General features: G+C 31.8%; 3 protein-coding genes across 3 annotated transcripts in view; 2 read left to right on the forward strand and 1 right to left on the reverse strand.

Annotated features, from left to right (window-relative positions):
• Positions 1–12,997, forward strand: part of LOC119634211 (ras-related and estrogen-regulated growth inhibitor-like protein) — a 40,682-nt gene extending 27,685 nt beyond the window's left edge. Inside the window, exons 3-5 of the mRNA XM_038028245.1 lie at positions 5,127–5,299; positions 5,980–6,135; positions 10,968–12,997. Of these exons, the coding sequence (XP_037884173.1) occupies positions 5,127–5,299; positions 5,980–6,135; positions 10,968–11,285 (647 nt within the window). The 3' untranslated portion in view covers positions 11,286–12,997. The remainder of the gene's footprint in view (positions 1–5,126; positions 5,300–5,979; positions 6,136–10,967) is intronic.
• Positions 12,998–18,305: 5,308 nt separating this feature from the next.
• LOC119633432 (phospholipase A2 group XV-like) lies at positions 18,306–20,873 on the reverse strand. The gene is made up of 4 exons (XM_038026985.1): positions 20,581–20,873; positions 19,481–19,852; positions 18,895–19,417; positions 18,306–18,838 (listed from the first exon to the last, which is right to left on the reverse strand). Exons 1-4 carry the CDS (start codon positions 20,726–20,728, stop codon positions 18,619–18,621), a joined length of 1,263 nt encoding a protein of 420 aa, XP_037882913.1. The 5' UTR covers positions 20,729–20,873; the 3' UTR covers positions 18,306–18,618.
• Positions 20,874–22,254: 1,381 nt separating this feature from the next.
• Positions 22,255–26,182, forward strand: LOC119633745 (ATP-dependent DNA helicase DDX11). The gene is made up of 3 exons (XM_038027454.1): positions 22,255–24,084; positions 24,148–24,345; positions 25,278–26,182. The coding sequence occupies exons 1-3, from the start codon at positions 22,279–22,281 to the stop codon at positions 25,923–25,925; spliced, it is 2,652 nt and encodes an 883-aa protein (XP_037883382.1). The 5' UTR covers positions 22,255–22,278; the 3' UTR covers positions 25,926–26,182.
• Positions 26,183–26,191: the final 9 nt, after the last annotated feature.

Raw genomic sequence — 26,191 nt, forward strand, 5'->3', positions numbered from 1 at the left:
ACTGAGAATTTGACCCGGACAAGCCGACTTGATAGTCGCGTTTCTTATCTACTTGGCTATATGATTGTAAAATATTTTATAATACATCTCAACTGAACAATTACAAAATATTATATTTATTTTCCCTTTGATTCACCTACGAAGTAGCCAAAGGTGTATTAAAGCGTTATAAAGGATACTTAAATTTAGTCTTTTTTTTTTTTTTTTTAATATATACGTCCAGTGGCATTTATGAGTTGACATAAACATTTGATATATGCTGACAGGTATTACTTTCAATGAAATGAGAAACTTAAAATCATTGCCCGTAGCGCAGTTTTAAAACACAAAAGCATTGTTTTCCGTGGAAAAATGCTTTTAGAAGGAAAAAGATAATGAATTTATTATTCCAATGAAAAACTGTTAGGGTAATATTAGATGTTTTCTGATATGCTAATTAATTATATTATTTTTTTCCTCTTATGCATATAATCGAATTGTATCTGCAAATTAAAAAATTGAGTTATAAAACCATATCACTTGTCTATTAGAAAATAAGTCTTGAGTAATAAGAAGAAAAATTGTTTATTTTGGCAAAGGAATGCATTTTAAAGTTTACTTTACTATGTACGCGCTCCAATATATAAGTGGATCGCACATATGTTCAAGTGTATGCGAGTCTGTGTATAATGTTTACGTTTTCATAAAGCAGGTCAAAAGTACGATTTTTTTAAGTTTGCAATAAAAACAGCACGCAAGAATTATGTTTATCTTAAACAAAAAAGAAAAAAAAAAAAAAAAGAAAGAGAAAACCACTTTTTTGTTTTCACTAAATCTAAAAGAGACCGTGAAAAAATACATAAAAAGCTTGTAAAATTGAAATTTATTTTAATTATTCCATAATAGTTTAAAAACCGCGAATTATATAAGAATTATGATATCATTTATGTTATGTTAAAAAAGTACGAAAATCCTTTAAGCGTAAAGAAAATGAATTCCAAATATACGTCAAAGGCTTTTTATCACTCGCGGTTGTACCCAATCATCGATCAAGTCTACTTTCGTTTTGCATATATGTACAAAATTTTAGATTTCGAATTTACAAATTTTTCTAACTAATGCCCGCAAGCAATCCACCTACACTCGTTCTTGACCTACGACCATTAATTTGTTCTACAATCCACCAATAAATAAATTATTTAGAAGAACCCTATGGCCAACCCTTCTCGGTCTCCACTTTGAAAAGCTTTCGCTTATTATGGCCATGTCAGCCAGCTGGCCAATACCGATAATAATTAGGTAGCATTTATTAAAGGTTTAAATTGGTTTTAATTTTTGTTATTATTAACGCGATAAAAGCTATGAAATTCGAAATAAAATTTACTGAAGAGTTTTAATCTCTAATATTAAGAGCTTCAGCAGTAAGCAGTTAGAGAGGCCAGCTTGAATAAGTTTAGCCAAATCGATTTAAGGCCCATCATTTAATCAAACATTCATGCGCTCGTTATCATAAATGTTATATGGCAATGATATCATATTATGAAATCTCTACACGTTACCATTCGTTTATCGATCATTTGTAAAATCGCAGAAATAAAGACAGATATCTGGAACATTATACATTTCACATCAATCGTAAACACATTGAAAATGAAGAATGCAATCTAAACGAAATTCCAAATTAGAGTTAATATTTTTTAGAATATATTTATAAATAGTTTAGAAAATAAATAAATGAATAAATAAATGAAATCACAGAACATGTCATATCAAAAGATGAAAGATGATTTTTAGCTAGGGAGCGGACATCAAAACACGCAAAATCAAGCTAACCGTCAATCTCAGTAAAACATCTGATTTTGATTTGCTAATTCGCAGAAGAAGAAGAAGAAGAAGGAGAATTTATAAGAATTCATAAGAAAATAATATTTGGCAAAAGAACGAAGGAAATTTGAAAGTATAGTTATAAGGAAATCTGTACAATCTTCGAACATAAAATTTTCATATAATTCCTTGAGGCAATCTATCTATACTCCAGGTTTCTTTTCAATATTTTATGAATGCGAATTAGTTTGAAGATTTCCCATGACGTCGCCAAGAACATAGATATGTTTTGATCCTACAAAATATTTCTTTTTAAATATAGTAAACGAAATAAAAAAACCGTAGGAAAAAGCTTAAAAATCTCGAGAGAAATTTCACGTAAGAATAAATGCATTTTACTTTAACTCATTTCATATTATTTCATGCTATTGTATTGCCAGCAGTCCTGATATTTTTAATATAACACTTCCGATTCGCAAATTTGACGATACACAAAAAGAAAAACTTTCTTTGGAAAAATGCAGAATACAGTACGCGTAAGTTTCCTTCAAACAAAGTTGAATAGTAAAAATACACGAGAAAAAGTCCTTAACAAATAGTATAAATAATCGTAAATATAAATAAGCTTCAATCAATAGAAAATCATTGTTACGATTTAGGTTTGAAATTCAGAAAAGCACCTAAAATACTTGCCTTGTGGTTTGTTAAGTTTCGAATACGCAAGTAATTCCATTCCATAATAGTGTATAACTTATTTATAATGGATCTGGAAATGAAACAAACTAGCGTAATAGCACATAACAGCATTTATTTGGTTTGATACAAAATAAGTCAAGTTAGACAATGAAAGAAACTTTCATGACATTCGTTGGTGTTATAATTCGTTTAATAAGCGATACTAGAAGAACATTTATGAAATATAATAAGAAATTGCCTTTTGCATATTACTTCGAAAACTGTTACATATGTTACTATTTTCTAAGAACTTGGGAAAAACAATTTCTACATACTTTCATTTACTATAGAATAGAAACTTTTTGATTTATATGCTTTTACTCTCATGAGTTATTTTATATAAGTTAAACTTTTGCTTGAGAGAACGAGAGATGTATGTAATTCTATAAAATAAATTTCATTTATATTAGATGAGTTTTTGCTTGAGCTTTTTGGAATTGTTATTGGATCTAATTTAAGTTTTAGTTTCTTAATATTTCAAATGGAAGCGAATGTAAATAATAGGGAATATCTGAATCCTTCACGTTAAATAAATAGTAATTAAATCGTCTAATCAAATAGTAATTAAATCGTTGTCTTCAACAATCTTCCATGGCCTCATAACATATGTTAGTTATAGTTTTCTTTATTTACATGTTTGTAATGTCTGCAAATACTTTTCAGAAATCCTTCATTCAAGAATCACAATTCATTCGAAAGCAAATGCAATTTTGTTGATACTTTTTTGATAATTTAGTAGTCATGGCTCTCAAATTTCGCCTTAACTCATATAAAGAAATCAAATCAAAACATTGTAAGTCACTGGTGTTTTAAGATATTCGCAGAAGTTGTACACAGAAGGGAGGAAGGAAGAAAGTAATTAATAAGTTGGAAAAGAATAATTTTTTTAATTGTATCAAATCTAGAGAAAAAAGGAGGACACTCCTAAAATGTTTAATTATTAAAATTGCTTTAAATTATTTCAAAACAATTAAAATAATCTAAATTAGAAGACAACATCTCCACCGATTGGACTCAAAAGTACTCTTAAAAAGGAAACAAGCAACAAAGTTCCTTTCGCTACGCTTGAAAAGACCTATTAAAAAAAAGAAGAAAAAGAGCAATCGGCCACTGCTATTAGTTAGAAATCGTAGCACACATACATACATATAGCAATTAAAAACTAGCCGGTAAGGATTGGTAGTAAGCTCTAATTACGATATCGCTTATCCTAATGCATATACTAAGAATAGACGCATTTAAGTAGTATTTATGTAAATGTATAATTAAATGCGCATGAGGGGATATATAAAGAACTTGATTGCAAATTTGATGCTGATGGAGAATCGACACCATGCAGCTCTATTGTATTAGGGAAAAGTTGACAAACAGAGTACACACTCACTCATTGTGCAGCGGTATTTATTAAAATAAAACTAAAATTCATTAAAAATTTATTTAAAATGTTTTTTAAATTTAGAGGAAATTTCGGAAAATTCTATAAACGTTTTGCGTCATCATTGGCAATCATTATGTTTATATAATATTAAAAAAATATATATATATTTGTTGTCAATTTCGTAAGCAAATAAAGAAAGAAATCGACAGGTTGTCAAATGATTTACTTAAAGCAAAACAAAAGTAATAAATTTAATGATTTATCAAGTGAGAGAAAAACATATATATAAAAAAATGTATATAAAAATGATCAAAATCATTTCACACCAATTCTGTTTATCTGTTCAAATTTTTATAGATGCATGAATAGACGTGACTGAAATCCACATCGCTGAAGTGCAAATACGCACAATTAAGGCCATCCTATGCGGAAATTTGTTTTTGATAACTTTTTCTTGTTGATTCTCTCGTTAATCCTATGATATGCTTCTTTTAATGATAGCCGTTTCTCTTGTTACTGGTAGTGGTTTTAAATTAACTACGTGCACGTTGGTCATACGGAGATCGATTTATTGCCATCGTTCTATATATGCTCGCCATCATTACCCCAATGTTTTTTTCGCTTCTTGTACTTTTATATGTGTAGTTTAGCACAAAATCCTTATGCAAGTGGAGACGTTGCTTTTATCACTTGAAAATATTAAAAATCGCTACGAAACCACGTATTGATGCTAGTGGACACAAATTTACTGTTGTGGAACGCGAAGTTGGCTAATTTAAACTTGAACAAAGGCTAAACATTGGTTGTACGTGTCTGCGTATTAACTTAGATAAAATTGATAGCGTCAAGGTTAAAGCATCAAAAGAATATAGAAGCGTTTCAATTGAAAAGTCTAAAATGGTGTAATGCACAATAAATAATTTCAATTAGTCCTTACTACATGGCTATAAGTTGCATGAAAGAAATCATTACAAAAATTTCAATCTCCCCAACTAGACAATGATAGATAAATCATTTTATATCACATTTCCACGTATGACACAAAAACTAATTTAATATAATCGCCAGTGATAGATAGATATTGCACAGAAAGATTTCTCTCATCAGACTAATAAAAAGTAAAGTAAATAAATCATTTTATTTTATATGCCGTGTGATGATATAAAAATAATTTTAATTTCTTTTTGTATATTTTTAATCATTTTTTCAGCTCTTACTGTACGCTACCTAACTGGTCGATTTATTGGCGAATATCGTTCAAATACAGATTTATTATATAATAAAACGATAACATTGGAAACGGGTCTGACGGAAGTTGAAATTGTTGATGTCTATGCCGGAAATATTGATGATGATGATAATCATGAATTCCCAATGGAACAAGTAAGTTACACTCAATGTATTATTTATATGAAATGCAATTAAATCGTTATTAGCTAAAATGTTTTTAATAGTTAATGCTTTTGAACTATTGAAAAGTAATAAAAAAAAAAAAAAAAATGAAAATAGAAAAAAAAACAATAAAATATATAAAGCAATGCTTTAAGTGAAATATTTATATGTATGCATTTAATAGTATTTAAAGGCCTCCTTCTTTTCCTTGCTTTTAATATTTAACATTGAAAATATTTGTTTTTCAAAGAAAACTATTTGCAATATTTGCAAATTTTTAGTTCACTGAACCTTGATACTTGCAGTTACTTGTCAGACAAACTATTTGAATGAAGTGAATTTCAAATTTTACACATTTCATTAAAATAACAATTTTCACTTTTCAAAATATAATGTAAAGAAAAAAGCAAAAAAAAAAAAAAAAAAAAAAATTAGATTTTTTGCATTTGCTATTATTTGCTTTACATTAATGATATGTTTATTATGATTGTTGGCCATTGTTAGTGCAAATAATTTCAAACATTTAATGTTAATTGAAAATTGGCACAATAAAATTCTCTTTTCATCATGTTAACCTAATTTAAAGATCTATTTTAAAAGTATATACAATATTTCATGCAATTTTTATAAATAATTTCCATCTATCTCTTTCACCATATTACAATCATCAGGTGCTTTGGGCTGATGCGTGTATGATAGTCTATAATATAACAGAGCGTAATACATTTGAATATGCTGCGAAATGTTTAGCCGAATTTAAAGCATTACAAAATGCACCAACCGCCTATTTAGTGGGAAACAAAGCTGATTTGGATCATTTGAGAGAGGTAAACCATAACAAAATATATTCAATTTCTTTTTTTTTGTTTGTTTATTTATCAACAATGTACACTGAAGTAAATTAGACTTGTGATTGAGCATTTATGGCCATATTCAGGCTTTGCGATCACTCATTAACCAAATTTTATTATTCCGGAAACCTGACCACAATAAATCTCTAAAATGACAATTTTATTATAAGCCAAGTTTGTTAGACTCCTAAAATCACGAAGAAAAAACATTGTAGGGACCACGTTAATTGACGTCATGATATGACAATTATGGATTTAATGCAATATTTGCTGTTTTATTAACAGTGTAGGGTATTTAATGATCGCCGTTGACCGACAATTTATATATTTGGAATTTTATGCACTCTGAGAAAGGGCCACAGGGAAATCTATATCTAATTTTCACTGAACCATTTGAAAAGCATTGAAAGTTCGACTTTAGAGTTTTTGAAAAAACTAATGAAAAACTAATACAAACTCTAACCCTGTAAATGATGAATTAACCATTGTATGGTGTGTATACAGAATGCTTAGTGAATATGCAACTATTTCAAAAATTTTACTAATCAATCAATAAATTTACTTGACATCAATTAGACAAATTTAATTTTACGGACTTCAACTTTTGCACTTCGCGTCGACCTGAAATGAGTTTCATTTGTTTGCCCATAAGAAAAATAAACGGCAAACATGCAAAACGAATCAGGCTCAGCATGTGCAGCTGATAAAAAGCTTTATATATTTCACAGTCTGTTTAATGGCTACCTAAAGTAAGTGTTAGTGTTAGTGTTAATGTTAGCATAGCCTCTCCATGTCGCCCGAATTTTTGTAAAAAATAAATTTTTGGCTTATATTGCATCTTACATGTTGTCATAGAATTTTTTAAGATTTATTGCAAACATTTAGGAACACTTGTTTTCTTGGACATTTAAATGAATTTTTTTCCCGAGTATTTTATAATTAAAAAAATTTTAAGAGATTTTAATTAATGTTGAAAACTTAGATTTTACGAAAAATTATTATGAAAAAATAAAGGTTTTTTCCTTTTTATTTTTTTTTTTTTTTTTTTTTTTTTTTTTATTACGAATTTCCTCCTTGAGATGTGGCGCGTGCTTTCATATATTTAATCGAAACACAAAAGCAGACAGTATTGCGAAACCAATGAGTAGCAAAGAAAGAAAAGTATGATTATGATGATGACGATGATGATGATGATGATGATGATGTGTTAAACATTGAAACGTGTCTAATTGAAAACATCAGTTGCGTTAGAATTTAATTGTATATTCCAAAAAACGAAAAGAAAATATGTCGTGAGTAACACACGCACTTTCGTTTCTCGTATAATTTTCACTTTTTTTTTTTTTTTTTAAATCTAAAATTTACAGAAAATTCTATATATATTTCTGCAATTGTTAGAAACGTGTTGGTCAATAACATATTCGTGATCATATTAAATTCGTATATAATAGCGTATTGTAGATGAAACAATTTTATAAACGTTTTCAACTAAAATCCAATGGTGTGCGAAAAAAATGAACCATCATTGACCTAAATGCTGTTTTACGCTCATTTATTAATTGCTTTGTCTGCCGAAAATTTGTCATAAGAGTCTATTGTCTTAAAGTATTATAAATTAGATTAAATAAATATAAAATCTTGACCCACATGCCTTCCCTCTCTATCTCTATCATGGCAAAAAATTTATTATTTGAACTCTTCACTCGAATGTTATAAAATTTTTGTAGACGCATTTAAATCTTTATCGAATAGCTTTTTACTTACTATACAATATATACATATTTTCGCCTAATGATTTATGATTCTAAGCTTTTTCTCTTATAATCTTATGCTCGAACGTTTATTTGAAAAGAATTAAGAAGCGAAGGCATTAACGCGCATTTACGATTGCAATTCGCCTTGAAAAAAATCTCATTTTCATTAAAGTAGATAAGTTAAACAGATTAAATAGTTATCTAAGCATTTTAAAATTTTTTTGCAAAAGTATACTTGAAATATTACAATGAAGATTGCTTTCCCCGAGTACACGCCACGTTCGGCCATTTAAATGACAATTACTTCTACAAAATTTATGCCATCGATGCAAAATCATTGTGGACTGCGACTGATACAATAAAATTCAAATTGTGTGATGTAAGCCTTCCTCCGCTTTGGTTGGAATGAATAGCAATACGGAAGGATATTGGGCATGCCACCCAAACAGGCCAACACGGCCCTTATTATAGACAGCAGCATGCCTGCACCTGTTATCTCGAACATTGCGAGCTGAATTGAATGCTGCTCAGTAAATGAACTCCATTTCAGTCGTTTTGTGTCTCTGTCTTAATGAAAAAGCGGACTGCTAAGCCAAACACACTATCGCCAATGATGATCCTCTTCCATCCTCTTATACTTGACACTTGATGGATCTTTAAGAACTCACTGCTAGAGGAATGCGATCAACAATGGGAGCCAAAATGCTGTCAGATCGAAAAACGAACGAAACCGAGTATCTCAGAGAGAGAGAGAGAGAGAGAGAAGTTATTCAAGCCATGGGAAATCAAAATTTGGAATAGTCTACTAACTGGGCATAAATATGACTTTTATGACTGTTGCACAACTGAGGAGACCGTCCTCAAATTCAAGAAATTTGATAGTATCAGAAATAGTTAGTATTTTAAATTATTCTCATCTTTTCCAAAACTTAAAATCCGTCTTTTTTAGGAAGGCAAGAAATAATACCCAAAGAGCTCACTACCTTCATCAAAACTACGAGTATGGTTTTTTAAGCCATCGTTTATGTTATAAAATTTCTGTTATCTTGATATATTTTCGATCTCCGTGTTTGCTTTGAATTCAACATATGCGTGGCAGAATATCTGCAAGCAACATTGGCCAACGTGGCCACATCTCTTGAAAAAAAAAAAAAAAAACCATATTCACGCTTGTAAAGCATCGTTTAGACTTTTCGGTTTACTTCACTTTCTAAGTTCTAATCAATTCAACCCCACATAACAGCAACTGTATCGATAGGAAAGCAAACATTAATAACTAAAAATATCTCAAAATGTACCTTCGCGCTAGTGTATGCACACGTGATTTGATAGTAACAAGAAACCAACACTAGCAAGGCACTAGCTAACCAAAATAATCTCTTTCTTATTTCTTTTATTACAAATCTCGACATTATATACAAAGGAATGACCTGAAACTTTTCAATATTTTGCAAATAAACTGAATAAAACATTTTTACGCACATACTTTAAAGAACAATTAAAGCATTGCATGCATGAAAGCGTTATATAAATACATAGAAAACATGTGAAAGAATTATGTATGTACGCATGTGATAGAAGATGAATAATGAAGTTAAGCTGGAAGAAATAATTGTAAAAGTAAACAGCAGGGCGGGCGTGTGCTTACACATGCATACGAGAACACTCAATGGCAAGGACAAGGGCATGATGTTGTTTTGTGAATAGAAAAATAGATACGACATTAAAACGGAAATATGTTAGACTGTAATTGAATTTGCATTGTCATAGCTCGCGTCTCAATAGGAAATAAAAGGAAGGACAAAATCAGTAGCTTTATGATATATGTATAGCTGGCAGTCAGCGTGAAGTTGTGCTTAAAGTTAACACGATTTGTCTGAATTTTTACAGTCGCGTGAATTGCTATAGAGGGCTGAAATTTGGCAAATAGGCTCATAACTGAATATTAGGGACAACAAGCAAAAACATTATACCTATCCATGCCCTGGCATGTAATAACCCTATAGTGCTTCGCTTAATACGGTCATTGATAGAACAATTTTTCGTTATATAGAAATTAGTTTAAAAAGGAGATCCGAACCGAACCATTTTCTTTGAGTCAATGCACCTTGATGTACTAAATTTCATCAAAATACGTCCAAATTCATCTTGTAGTTTGAACTTAAATATATATGAGCAGACATCAGACAGACAAGCTTGTATGTGTAATAAAAGGCGCGTCTGTCTCAATTCCTTCCCCCTGTTGCATACATCCACATAAACTTAACATACCCTGTCTATCTATTCTACTGATAAAAATGCTTTACGTTTTTAGACTCCACTCTAATTATGATAAAATTAGGTTCTGTTCAGAGCTAATCGATTCAAATCATTTTCTGAATTGATTTTAAAACATATTTGTCCGTCTGTCCGTTATTTTGGAGATATTTGGGTGAAATGTGATATGCTACCGTAGCTCGGCCTAAAGACGCATTCTACTGGAATTGTATTGGATCGAAAAATTTCTGTGCAAACTCCGGCCTATGTTGAACTGAACGCTACCAGATAAAATTTGTAAATTTGTAGTATTTACATAGTCACTTTTTAACATTGATCAGTGAATGTTTGCTCAAAGTAATGATTTGTTGCATAAAAATAAATCAGGACCACATAGGTTCATTGTTTGGATCCCTTTGCATGAGAGAACTCTCATAAAAGTTAAGCATGCACAAAGGCTTACTTTTAGTATTTTATGACGAAAATAGATAACAAGTCAAGATGAGAGTCAAGTTACTTTTCTTTGTTCGCCTCATCCCTGATCCCTTACCCCTATTACTATCTACTCTCTGATATTGGATTTAAAGTTTTTGAAGTGATAGATAAACAAAATTGAAACGTTTTTTTTTTTTTAATGAATTGAACATGACCTTTGTCCCTACCTTAACTACATGCCACAAAGTCACATGTCATTAATTTGAAATTTACATTATATCTGCCAAAATTTATTTATTAATAGATACGCTCCCAGGCAAATACAATTTCATTTTCAATTTGAATTTTTTTTGCCTCTTTCAGGTTAACGAGAAGGAAGGCGCTGCGTTGGCGGCCGCCCATTCAATTGGTTTCTGCGAAGTTTCGGTAGCTGAATACACGCCGACCTTATATAAAGCCTTTGAGAAGTTAATCGTTGACTCACGTGCTCGTCCACAAAAGCAAATACGTAAATTTTCTGTTAGCAAAATGTTAGGAACATTAATTGGGAACACCAGCTATAACCAGCAGAAGACAATAGCCATCAATCATGGCACTGTAGTACCCTGTCACAAGGGTGAATTGCATAAGTCGCGTGTTTTAAAGAGACGCCAAGGTTTTACAGCAACTACTAGCCTATGACAGTCAGCTGCCAATACGGATTACTAAGCACATTTTAAATAAAAGGACAACAACAAACTCCTTTTCTTTTTTTTTTTTTTAAAGGAATTTTAGGGAATTGAATATATAAAAGAAGAAAAAAAGTAAACACAGAGACCACCTATGCTCTACAAATTTATATACAACTATATATATCAATTAGTTTTGCGTCTAGTCAGCGTAAGCCTCATTCTTAGATGAATTGTAACCATAGAGTATATTATTTATAAAGCACTCATATCGTAGCGTTATTGATAGTTTGCAGGTTTTAAGGTAATTTTTTAAGAAAATTGTATTCGTTGGAAAATAATTTCTATTAAATCCGTTTGCGGGAGAGAACGACGAAGTGAACGGCATTGAAAAATGTTTCTTTACAAAATATTTTACTGAAAAGTGAAAGCCGGGTTAATAATACGGTTGATTGCAGAAAAGTAGTCAGTAACTTTATTTAATATCAAGATAAGAAATTTCAAAAATTTATTTATTTTTTTAAATTTATGGAAACACGCTCAACTTGTATTTATCAATTAAATAGATTCGTATAGTATAAGCATATCTTGTACTTCGCTGTAGAGCATAATAATTGTTACGAGAAAAAAAATGAAGGAACTGCAAGTTCATGCAAGCTATTCACCAAAAAAGGCGAGTGACTATCTATATATGGAAAAGTTTGTGCGTGCAATTTGAGCCAAAATGTCTTCGATTTTTCGGAGACTGTCACAAAAGATGTTAAGCATCCATATGCTGCGTTAATTAATAGTGTAAAAATTTTATTGAAAAAGAAGAAAATTTACAAACAAAATTTAAATGAAAATTTTTGCAACTTTTTTGTACATTTACTGTAACCGTCCATCACATATAAAACTTTTAATAGAAAACTAAAAACAAAAGCATTCCTTCTAGATGAATGAAAAAACCGCACAAATGAAAAAAAAAAAATTTTTACTCGTCTCAGCGAGAAAATTGAAAATAACCGCTGCCATAGAAAAAAGGTTTCTTATTGCCATTAAGCTGATCATCATCATCAGCTGGATCATCAGCTTTCGTTTTGCACTTTTTTCAAACAATATTTGAATAATAATTCAGTTCGATATCGGCGAGCGCTTTGCTTCCACTAAGCAAGTGAATCTGTAATGGGAACTTGATCTGTGTCAATCAGCCGCGCTCAGCGTTACCTTGATACCGTTTTGACGATTTCAATAATAGGAAAAAGAAAGACTAGATTATCCCAAGCTTTCCAGGCGTACTCGATTTGTTTTGAAGATGGCATCTTAATCATAAATTGGTTCAGTGTACTCGCTATTGTCAGAACTATTTTCAAACTTGGCTCTTGTAACAAGTAGATCAAGTTATAGCTTTCTGTTTTACATTCTGCCGAAAAGAGGTGGACATAGAGACAGACACTTCAAAACATTAAAAACAAAATCACAAAATTCTATATCCTTTGGCTTCGATGGTGGATAGTAAGATTATTTTCAATCTAAATAACTAAACGTTTCTATGTGTTTCACTTTCCTAATCCTTTCGATCTAAATGTTAACCGTTTAAAATAAAATTACAAAATATATTATCATCTTTTTAAATCACTTACGTTCTTCAACCTCAGCAAAGACGGTTCGAATTTTACATATGAAATTCAAAAACTGAAAAACAAAAGAAGAAAAAATGTTTTTGTAAAAAAATGGACAAAAAAATTAAAGAAAATGAATACAAAATATAAAGAACTGTGATATAAAAGTTTTAATGTGTAAACTTAAATATTAAATACAAAAAAAAAGCAAAAAACAAAAAAAAAAAAAGAAAAATTATTAAAAAAAATGTAAATAAAAACTAACTCGATGAAAAAAAAAAAGTTAATTTCAAAAGAATCAACTTTAACTCGACTAATTTCCATAGAAAATGTATATAAAAATTGTAATAATTGTTTAGCTATAATTGTTATTAATTTTTATTTTGTTTATTTTTTTTTTTTTTGTTTTATATATTTTTTATTTCTTCATTTTGAGAAAAAAATATATTAAAACTCACGACTGGATTAAACATTTAAGTATTTGACGAAACCAAACAAGAAAAAAAAAAAAATATTTAAATTTGTTTAAATCCAAAAATCTAATCTTCAGTCAACTCTGAAGCACATCAAATGTAAATGTTTGAATATCAAGTTCAGAATACTACGAACTTGATTAAAAATATATTCATACGACTGAAGATTAAAAATATATCATCTAACGAGATACAAGTGGAAATGCAAAATTTTTCACATTAAATTCACGGAAAAAATCGGTAGCTTAATTTTCTAAATAAGAATTGAAATGGAAAACGTTTTTAAAGTCTGCCCGATTTGCCTGTGAACACACAATTTAATTGGGCAAAGTTTCAAAGCATTTACTTATATTAAAATTACTAATAAATTTAAAATTAATTAATTTAAATTTGTTTTTTTCATAAAATATTAAATTTTAGTGTAAATTTTCTGTATATGTTTCCACTGTATTATCCTTATGCAAGGACTTTAATTTCTATTAAGTAAAATTTCTAAAAGAAATTTTATTTTAATAAATATAAAATAAAAAATGAAAAAACACTGCTCGTTTTACTTGCTTGAGAGTATTTAAGATTCGTTAAATCGGAGCTATATAATATATACATATGTATACACACATATATGTATATACATATACATGTAGAGTAATCCTTACCAGAAAGCCCGATTTTCGTAAATGAGACGATGGAAAAGGCCTTTTAATCTCATTTGATAGTGTGGGCGTGGCTGAGAATGGCTTGACAGTAATTTTGCTATTCCATGTGCGTTATTAGAGAAAATTATAATTCAGAATTCATTCAAAAGATCTGCCGCGAAATGATAAGCATAGCAATTAATCCATGTCTCTACATGCCTGCATATCAGTGAAATGTTCAAAGCCATTAAAGTCGTATCGGAAATTTACATTTTAGCCAAAATTCGCAAATCAAGTTCGTTCGGCTCACAGTAATTAAAATTTTCAAATGATACATGGACACGAAATTTTCTCACAAACATTAAAAGAAAAAAAAAATGTACGGAAATTTGTTGTATAAAGCTTTTGTGTATAAAACTTCTACATATTCGCGAATTCGTTTGCATCATTTTTGGTACGAGGGGGATCTACCCATTTTATCATAATGTTTGCAATACCCCACAGTACAAAGTACATATATATATTCTAGATCTATCTAAAATTCTGACTCGATTGCATCCTGTTGGTCCGTCTGCGTGGGTGTTTGCATGGTTTGTGGTGCTGTCACTCTCTTGGTCGTAAAAATGAGGACAAGATCAATTTCATATTTGATGGAAATATTGGAAATGCAAGCAAGCAAGTTAGTATTGAAAGTGTGCCAAATGGACACACGCCCGAAACAATGCATCGAATGAATGCAACTCCGTTTCTCTAAGCACAAATTTGTGGGTTTTAGCTCATTACGCACCATTTTTAAAAGATAGGATAATGAAATTTTCCATTTTCACTTTGAAGAAATCTCGACTGTATGAGTGCAAAATTGAAAAAAAATCGGCCCTTCCAATACCAAGTTATAAGCGATTAAATTTTCTTAATTTTTCAACTTTTATAGGCTTAATACTTATTAATCAGAATGCCTGTATGCCTAAGTGACCGAGTTGGCAAGAGTCCCGACTAGCAACCCAATGGCCGTGGGTTCAAATCTCAAGTGCGGTAGAGTTTATAATAAAGCCGAAAGCCTTAGACGCTAGTGCTTTAAGACTTTAGTCTTAGAATTTATTCTCTGGCTAAATTTACAATAATAATAATAGTAACAATAATCAGAATGTGTAAAATTATTGCGTATACTCGTTAACTCTAAAGTGAATATGATAGATGCTGCGCCATGATGGATGAGCTTTTTCTTAACGCTATATCATCGATATAGGTAACAAAGAAAATAACATGGAGAGTAGCAACGGGTCAGCTACGTGTGCTAATTCCAAATTATATACCGCGGACCTCACGAGGTATTGGATCAATTTTTTTGTTATAGTACGGCCGATATAGGTATAAAACTAAAGGAACTTCGAGAATAGAATGCAATCAGCTAAGTGTGTTAATTCTAAATTAATTAAGATGGACGTCCCGACGTGGTGAATTAATTTTTCTTAACAATATATTATAGTTATATAAAAGATAAATATTATCGCATTCACTTTTTGAACACTAAATATTTTCATGGTGATGGGTAAATGACAGCCGAATTGAATTTTCTAACTAAGATTTAAGGCTTAAAGCGTTAGCTTCTAAGGCCTTCGGCTTTTTGAAAAACTCTACCACACTTTAAATGAGTAATGGTTTACATCTGTTTAAGAAAACAGTAACTAAACATTCCTTTTTGATGACATTACGTACATATCAAACTCAATATTCGCTTGAAGAGTAATAGAGAGATAATTTCTCTCGTTGGTAGTTTTCTTATTGTAAAGCGAGTCGTAAGAAACTACTAGATGCCCGAATGAATTGGTTAAGTAATGAAAACTACTCTCGATAATTGAAAAATAAATATATATATATATACATATACATATAGCATCCGAGTACTATCATTATTGTACCCACTACTGTAAGATGGACATATACTCGTTTTGTTAAACTTGATAATATGAGTAACACCCAAAAGGAAGCTTCGGAGACCCTAAGAATTATAAAAATTCTTGATCTGCGTGAAAATCTAAGCCATAATTCAGCCATGTCTGTCCGTCTCGTTGGTGTTTGTTGTTAGCACTCTCTTGGTCGCAAAAATCACTTGAAATTTGTTAGAAACATTGGAAGTTTTTGTACGCAGGGATGTATTGAAAAAAGAAGGTGGCAATGGAGCATAAAGTGAACGCAACTTCACTTTTTTTAAAAACAATTTTTTTGAGTTTTTACTGCTTACTTAGAAATTATAAAAGTTAAAAGGCTGAAAGTTCCCGCACTTACTTTGCGAAGCACTCCACTCTCCACGTGGAAAATTGCCCACACAAAGTTACAAGCGATTAAAATTTATTTTTTCCCCTGTTTTGAAGTGTTATGCTTATTTGTCATACCGCAAACAAGTCAGAATCTTTGGAATTATTTTTTTTACATATATTATCTGCCCAAAAGTGGGTTAATTCTATAATGAATACGGCAGACACCGCGATTATTTTTCTCTTGCTAATACCAGCGATATGAATATCAAATAAATAAAAGAACTTGAAGAGTAAAATGCGAAAAGCATAGTGGTGGGTATGCGAGATTCGGCCTCCGCCGAATATAACTTTCTAAATTGTTTTTTTTTTTTCTTTTACTTTTTTAACTTAAGAAATAGTGAAAATTAAAATTAACTAATGTGACGCATCTGAAAATCCTACAAAGACGCCGAAAGTACCCAAAACTTTATAGCAAATGTGGTAAATCATTCTCGAAGAAAGCATATTGATACTAAGCATGATTTCTTATGGGAAAGCTTGGGGGAAGGGAACATTATTCCTAACCCAAGACATAGCAGCAAATGTTTCAACGAAAAATCTTGCTGTTGGAAAATATTCAAAATCTATTAAATGAAACAAAGTGTAAATTATAAAATAATGCTGGACAATACGAAATAAATACATTTTCTCTCAAAGAGTTCGTCGCATTCGATGTACATAAAATACTTTTTAGTCGTCAAAAAAATCCCCACCTACACCAACTAAAATTTCTTTGAAATGATTTGACCTCTGAATTGCTCTTTCTGTTTTGTTTTGTTTTTTTTTTTTTTGTACTTCTTTTAATGTTGAAGCCAACACTTAACCGTTACAAGAGGGACGCAATACTATCATGGATAGTCGCAGGCATTTCACGCAATTAATTTTTAATACGTCATTAAGTTGTGTGGTAAACAAAAAAAAAAAAAAACAAAAAAAAAACAAGAATATTTAAATTTATATATAAGTTTTATTTCACAAATATAAACTTATGATTGCTTTATTTCAATTGTATTCAACACACTTGCATACATACTTACATAAATAGCCAGCATTACAAAAATATTTTTGCATACATTATCGTCGTTTTATTTGTTTAGCACAAAAGCACGTACGCACGCCTCTGCTCATATCTAATATTTATGTAGGTGCGTAAAAAACCAAACGGCAACATGCAAAAGCATAAACTGTAACCTGTAATGGCAATCCAATCATAACCCAAAATGTATAGTAAAATGAATGGATCCACAATGTTTTCAACCGTTTTACACTCGCTTTAAAGTCTGCATAAATTGCAATTACGCTGAGCTGCGCGCTATTGCTCTTTCGCCCACATCTCGTACAATTCATTGTTTTATTAACACATTTCTGTAGGCTAATTGTCTGCGAGTCGTCTGAACGTACACCATTGTCCTATCCTTAAACATTAATTCACATAAAATGTGTATTAAGCACGTTCTCTATACGAAACTATTGAACTCTTATATAAAACGCTTATACTCTATAGGTGAGGATAGGTGAGGATTTAAGAAGCATTCAATTATTGTCAAGGGGTCCTGAACAGTAGTTACGTATGGATTTACTATCAGTTGAATTATAGAAAATATTTGTGGAAAAGTGAATTTTTCAAAACTCTCTCTCTCTCTTCGGCAAAAGACTGAAATAATAAGAACAGAACAGAACCTTCAATTAAACTTTAGCGCGGTTTAGTAACTCCAATACATTCCAGTAAGTTGTTTTTTATTTTTTTTTTCAGTATCACCTTCGATTTTTTTTAGTTTTTTCAGGATCACCTCCCGGTTTTTTTTTTAGGAACAACACATGGGTACTTATATCGCAGGAGTATTACAAGAAATCCTAAAAAAGTAATTAATAATCCTTCCGGCAAGAGAAGCAGCATTGATAGTAAAGCAAAATCGAAAAAGTAGACAATACGTATAGATGTTATTAATAAAATTATTTGAATAAAAAGGAAATATATTTAAATTGTAAATGAATCGATCGCATATTAAAAATAAATATAAAGAGAGTTTGTAGTGGACTCACCGACATAAAGATTTAAACTCTGAAATGTTTATTTTTCATTGTCTATCAATTATAAAAAAATTTTTTATCTCTTATTACTTAAACAATTATTATTATTTTTAAATTACCCAAATTAATAGATTTAGATAGGTATTTGCGTATTAAAAAAATTATAATTAAAAGCTTTTATTCAAATTCGGGATTTGCAATCGAGAGAGCAATTTCGTCTATATAATGTTTAATAGATACAAAAGTTATTGATAGAAGTGTACAACCACATATCGTCAAATTACATATATAGTTTTAAAGAATAACTTTTTATATTTGCAATATTCTTGTAATATAATCTAAAACTTTTTTATTCTTTAGTATACCCATGTGATTGACTCCCGAAAACACTACATTGGTAATGTTGGCTGCTTGATATCCCGACCAGTATTTGCAGGCACGTAAAGAGCGGCGATTAACTGTCCCATCTCCAAGCCCCATTACCAACGTTGGGGTCTCATCTGTAATATCATCTTTCTCATAAACCAATCTATAAATTAAACAATAATCAATAATTAAATTAATTGCGTATTCAATATGCTTTACTGTTCCACAGTTGGTACGCGATCACCATATAAGCAGTGCAATTCAACGTCGGGCGGGTTAAAGTTTAATACATAGCGCATAGTATTTTTACGCATTTCCCAGCCATTACGAAAGCCTAAATCATTAAAGAATTGCTCCAATTGCCCCATTGTGTAGCTACGTTTAGGGGTCTTTACAAGCACTTCATCACCACCCCAGAAAAGCGGTGAAGGTAGTAACCAAGCAGTTGAAGGATTTGATATTTGTTCTTCTTTCAATATTTTACCACTCAACAAAAACGAATCCAAATCATCGCCCATGGCATAAACTTTTAACGCTTTAATACTGCCAGCCCATGCACCAGCTAAGCTTATTACACGAGCGATATATTTCGCTTTCCACTCTGAAGTTTGCTGCTGCAAAAACACCAAAATCATCGGGCTACCCATGCTATGAGCAATGAACGTAATCGGAATTTGATTGTTGGCCTCATAAGTAGCTTCTACCAATTCTTTTAAGTCTATAAAATATTGCCGATTCTCGTCTAAACAAATAGAAGCACTTTTCAAAGTCAAATTGTCATTAGATAACCATTGATAATACTTACTAGGAGCTTTACGGAAATCGTAGGGTGCGCCGTGTATATTTTTTTTGCTATCATAACCTCTGCTAATTAATAAATTTCCAATATCTATGAAATATGCACCATTCATATTATGTGAGGGGTCAATCCAGTGAACTACTTCTGGGTCACCCCAGCCAGGTACGCGAGTCTCGACGCCAGGAGTATTATGTGTTGTTTTAGTTACGTTATCATAATAAAGTTTAAAATTATCCACCCAACAATTGACAACAAGAGGTACTATTTGTTCAAGGTTAAGCCACAAATTAAACCAATCCGCATCTTTAGAACAATAGACAGAAGGTGTGCTTGTTTTATGCAATTTGGCATCTATTTGATTTCCACCGTAACCGGGTACTAATAATGAAAAAATAATAATTTAACATTAATTATATTTATTGTACACCGATACCGTTACTCTCAAAACAAAAATAGAAAAAAATTACAACTTTGGACGACCAATAAAACTAAAAAAAACAAAGATTTGTATTCAAACGATGCAAGGTTTGATCTATAAATTGTATTAATGCTTAGTAAGTTCAGTGCGCCCACTAAAGTTGAGGTAAAATGAGCGAATAAACCCTAGAACGAAAGCGGCAAAATTATTAAACAACGATCGGTATCTCTTAGAAAAAGAAGGCATAACATTTGATCACAGATTTCTGACCATTACCGAAAAAGTTTTGCATCGCGCTAATTTGATATGGTGCTACTTGTACTTGAGCAACTTTCCATTCGTGTTTTCTTCAAATGCCAATTATTCTTTAATAATTATTATTATTCTTTAATTTGTTCTTGACAATTCAACAAAAATTGAGTGGCTTTAGAGAAAGGTTTTACCAAAGGTCGCTTACGATTGCAGCCGCTTTGTTCAGATAATAAGACTACAAGGAGAAGAAAGACGCAAATTGAGAAAAGATTTGCCAATTCCTCTAAAGGGCTTAGCAACTGAGATAAATTTCTTTTATCATTTGCGTTGTTAGTTGGTATAACGTATTACAAGTTTCACTTCGTCTTGTGCGATAAAGTTGTTTACAATTTTGAACAGCGTTTACGACACGTTTTCAGCCAAGTTTTTAACTTACCGAATATAACAGGAGACAAAGGTTTTGTGTTTACGTTTTCGATGCTTTTATATTCGTATATTGACTTCTTTTGACTGAAAGGCCAATAGGCTTGAATTTGCTGAAAGCCGCATAATAATATTGAAAGCAACACAACAAAATAACGCATTTTACTCTCTAATGATATCTTTCAGTTTCTTTTTTTTTACTTTGGCATTCGTTTTTGGATAATTGTTTAACGTTAATCGTTCTTGGGATATTTTGTTTTAAATAGACAAACGATAGGGTTGTCAAATTTTAAAGTTATGGCTTTTCACGGTCGACTAGGGCAGGGAAAAAAGTGTAACAGCGCACGTGAGAGTAACAGGTAAGATCGAAAAACGTTTGGGAAATGGAATGAAACAACAGGGTAACACATGCTTATGCTTGCAGAGGGGAATAAGGCATAAAAAATTTAACTTTCGCTTTCATCTTGAGCTGTTTGGCAAAGTTAGCTACGTGACTGCCCTCCTGTTACTTACTGACTCACAGAAGAAGAAAAAAAAGGAAAACTTTTTAACAATTTAATTTTTCAATATTTACTTTTAAAATCGCCTGACACATTTATTATTTATAATCAACAATCGCTTAATACAATATCTACAGTAATGTGTATAAAGTAAACTAATTCTGAAAAACAAATGCATTTTTTCAAAAAAATTTACCCGTGCGTGTGGGCGCAATAAGCGATATTTATTACTTCGGCTTATTAGCTGGTTAGGTGTTTGCCATCTTCAAACACTTATTGTTTAATGAAAGAATGATAGCGATCGAGGTTAATTCTTTTGACCACTACTCTGTACTTCATAATGGTTGAGGCTGCTCGTACTGACGACGGTTTCGACCATCTTCGTAACGTACTGATCACCCTCTCATCTATTACTTTATTAACCGAGTTAAATATGTAAAGAGCATAAACCAAGCAGCTGTTCACGCAGCCTCTATCCAAATAAGCCGGGTAATCACCTATCTCAAAGTTAGTTTATGTTTTCGTTTTCCGACTCGTTTGTGATCGCATAAGATAACTATCTGTCTTTTGTGGTCAGGTAGACACAACAGCTGTTAAGTAGATTCTCTCATCGTTATCAAATTATGTGAAAGCAAAAGAGCTCACGCTTGCCATTAGCATTGCTTGTTCTGAGTTAGTGTTGATTGTTTTGACTTGCACTTATAAGAGAAAACAACTGTAAATTGCAAACAAAAGAAATTGCAAACAAAATTGTTTACTTGCAAACACCTAATCCAAAACAATGAATTGAAAGAAAAAATAATTAACATTGATAGCCAGAATTAAATGTAAATATATATAATATATTTTTCTCTTTTTTCTGCTTTTTCATTTGCATATGAATGACGAAATGAAATTGACGTGAAAGGCTTAACGCGACCGAAACCAAAACGTTTATCAATTATCGACTTGGTCGCGAACAAAAGTTAACCTTCACATACGTAATTACCCACAAGATAATGATAATGTCTTTAACCAAAGAATTGAATTGAATTTGTTTACATAGGGTGTTTCATAACAGTTTTTGCAAAATGCAAGCAGAAACAGAGACAAGTAACTAGGCGCCAAAACACTATAATATGTATTAATTAATTGAAAATAATTGGAAAACAAAATTTATGAAAAGTATTATAAAAAGTAAAGTATTAGTTAAGTATTTATTGCAATCAACCATGTACGCACGTCTTAAAAGTTTGGAAACTCCCGCCGACTTTGAGTTTCCGTTTGCTCCTTATACTATACAAAAACAGTTAATGCAGGAGTTGTTCGAGATTTTGGAAAACAAACAGATCGGCATATTCGAAAGCCCAACTGGTACAGGAAAATCTTTAACATTAACTTGTGCTGCTCTCAAATGGTTGGAACAACATGAAAATCATGTTCGACGTGAAATTCAAGAACGTTTAGATGAAGTAGGCCGTGATTTGATTCATTGCGAAAAGGAAAATCGTGAGGCAATAGATTGGTTTAGCTTGCATTCAAAAAGTCACGAAAAACGCCGTCAGTTATTAGAACTTAAGGATATGAAAAAATTATTGGATGAGTATGATCAAAGGTTAGCAGCTATAAAAGAAAACGAAAACATTGTGAATTATAGTAACAAAAAAACAAGAAACAAATTAAACCAAATTTCTATGCCTGATATTGGGGACACTGAAGAAAATCTTTATAGCCTAGATGAAGCTGCAGCTGACGAATCAGTGGACACTGAGGGATTGAAAACTTCACAATCATATCAGAACGTACAAATATTCTTTTGCAGTCGTACGCATGCTCAATTGGCTCAAGTAATGAAAGAAATTAAACGTACTCCTTATGGACGACGAGTACGCTGTTTGTCGCTGGCCTCGCGTCAACAATTATGTATTAATCCACAGGTACGTAAACTGAACAATTCTTCGATGATAAATGAACGTTGTTTAGATTTAGCCAAGGAAAACAAAGGTAGCACCAAAGTCACTGCTTCAGATGGTAATGGTTGTGCTTGTAAGAAGGCCAGCGTTTCTCCAAAATCTTCAAAGGGTGGATGCCCTTACAAAGCACAAACTTTAGTGAAAAACTTAAGCGAACTCGCTGTGATGAACAATTTTGATATTGAAGACTTGGTTCAAGAAGGTGAACGCTTGCAAACTTGTCCTTATTATGCCGCACGCTCCTCCGTACCAATAGCTCAAATAGTTTTGCTGCCGTATCAATTACTTTTTAATCACAAGTCCCGTGATCAAATCGGCATAAATTTAAAAGGCAATATCATAATAATCGATGAAGCTCATAATCTATTGGACACATTAGCAGAAATGTATAGTTGTGAGATAAGTTTAGAACAACTTGCAACACTACAGCAACAAATGCAATCATATAAATTACGCTACGCAAACAAGTTTAGTTCTGCAAATCTTTTATACATCAATCAACTACTCTTCGTTATCAAAAGACTTATAAAGTTACTGAAACCATCACAAAGCCCCGTTTCTAAAACGAATCATCGCATGATTTGCACATATGAACTAATGTCGGAAGGAGATTTTTTCAATATTGATCTCTATCAACTACTGCAGTTCTGCGAGCGCACGCGTTTTGCCCAAAAACTGCAAGGATTCATCAAGAAACTTGAGGAAACACCACGACCTAAAGAAAATCAATTCCCTGGAAGCTCCACTGTAGATATCTTAAAACGATTAGAAAGAAAACAGCAAATTGAAGGAAATAAGAAGAACTTAGAATCACATGCTCTCACTCAGGAAGATGAAGCTGTTCAGGCCAAAGTACCGCAAGAGAAAAAAAGCTTTATTACGTCTTTGCCCATAAGATTTTTGATCACCTTTCTAGAGGCGCTTATTGAAAAAGCCGAAGATGGCCGCATTTTAATTAAAATTGAAGATAAATCGTCTAAGGATGTTTGTCATCAATCTGGATTTAAATATATTCTTTTGAACCCGGGCGCTCATTTCAAATATATTGTAAAAGAAGCGAGGGCTGTAAGTTTGATAATTGCTTTTTCAACTAAAGTATGTGTTATACATTTTTTTTTCCATTAACAGATTATTGTTGCCGGGGGTACCATGCAACCCACCTTTGAGCTTACAGAGCAATTGTTTAGTTCTTGTCCAGAACGTGTAAAGCTACATTTCTATGATCACGTAGTGTCAAGTGACGCTGTATTACCTTTTGCAATTACACAAGGACCAAGCGGTAAAAATTTATGTTTTAATTATTCTCAGAGAGCTAAGGTAGAAGCGGTATGTATATCAAGAAAATGAGAAGTTTTTCTATTTCCTTTCAATAACATAAAAATAAAAAACTTTCCACATGTGCGGTCATTGCGATCTAGAGTCATCTGGAGATAGCGTATGTAAAAGATCAGATCCTTAAGAAAACATTGTATTTATTATTTCAATCAAAACCTCGTTAAGTCGTTAAGTCTTGAAGATGCTCTAAAGTTTTGCTGGAAATTTGCCATATCTTACACAATAACTCCGACAAATCATTTCATTCATTCATAATATCACTTAATATCATAAATTTCGTGTTGATGAGGAAGACATTTTATATAAATTAGAAGCAACCAATGCCTTTGCTCCTTTCCGTTCTGAAAAATTGAGCTCAGAAAGTTGTCCAATTTTTGATTGAGATTGATAAGTGTTACATAAGACATTAACGTGGAAGATGAATGAAGACGTGCAAACGTTGGTAAAGACCTGACAAAGCAATGCTTTATTCGTAGTAGGGATGGAAGAAAATCGTGCATAGCGATCTGCTCCAAGTTAGATACTGTCAGCAATTAGGGTGATCCAGATCAATAAAAGCGTCGTCCTCCGAGGCAGCAAGCTTGGTACGTCCGACTTTTACTACTTTTTTCGTTCTCTACAAAGCTCTCTTAATGGTATAAAGCTGACTTCACAATAGGCCTCTGAAAATCAATTGCGTTGAGTTTTTTGCTTAAAAATCCAAGAAGCATCCCAAGTAACAGAAAAATTGCAAAAGGTTATCAGCCAAAATGACATAAATTCAATATATTCAAATATGAAAAAAAAAATTAAATTTGAATTTCATAATTATATAGGAGCAGGCCAACCTTGCGATTCTACTAACCTATTATAAATTAATTAACGATTTCTATATTTTGGTTTGAGGTCCGCTCCAAAACTAATTATTATCTTATTTTTCTTAGCTCTCGGATATATCTGCTATACTGGAAAATCTTTGTAATGTTGTGCCGGCTGGTTTGGTATGTTTTCTGCCCTCATATGATTATTTGGATACGATTTACAATCACTTACAAACGTGCGGTGCTTTAGAACGCATCTCCAAGAGAAAACGTGTATTTAAAGAATCTCGAAGTTCAACGAATAAAGAGAATTGCAGCGTAGAAGAGCTATTAGATAAGTATGCAAGTTCCATAATGATTCAACGTGAAGGTGCTTTACTATTAAGCGTCGTGGGTGGAAAGCTTAGCGAAGGTCTGAATTTTAGTGATGACTTAGGACGTGGTGTTATAGTAGTCGGATTACCGTATCCGAATCGGCAAGCACCCGAAATGCAAGAACGTCTTAAATACCTGGATAGTACTTTGGGCTCTGGCTCGGGTAACGAGTATTACGAAAATCTTTGCATGAAAGCGGTAAATCAATGCATAGGACGCGCCGTACGACATATTGGCGATTTCGCTTGCGTTTACCTCGTCGATGTACGTTATGCTAATCAGAATATTCAAACAAAATTGCCGCAATGGATTTCGCGTCACCTACAAGTAACAACAAGCTATGGCCAAGTACAAGCGAGAACTGTAAAATTTTTTAAAACAAAAAACAAGAATTGATTCCTTGCGCTATTTACTTGATTTCTTCTTAAGGTAAATTTTTTCCACAGAGGAAGTTAATGATATTGCTCAGGACATTGTATTTTCACCTCGTAATATTCTGGCAATGTATGCTGTGTTTAGAACAATAGTATAACATGCCGCTTTTGTACTACATTATTTTCATATTCATAGTTTTTTGAAAGCTTAGTATCCAATAGTTTTTTGGTATTATTTGGTAAGAAAAAGTACACGAATCGATATAAATCTAAACAAAAACATATGCT

The sequence above is a fragment of the Glossina fuscipes genome, unplaced genomic scaffold (genome assembly GCF_014805625.2).
Source record: "Glossina fuscipes isolate IAEA_lab_2018 unplaced genomic scaffold, Yale_Gfus_2 2, whole genome shotgun sequence".
Classification (NCBI taxonomy): Eukaryota; Metazoa; Arthropoda; class Insecta; order Diptera; family Glossinidae; genus Glossina; species Glossina fuscipes.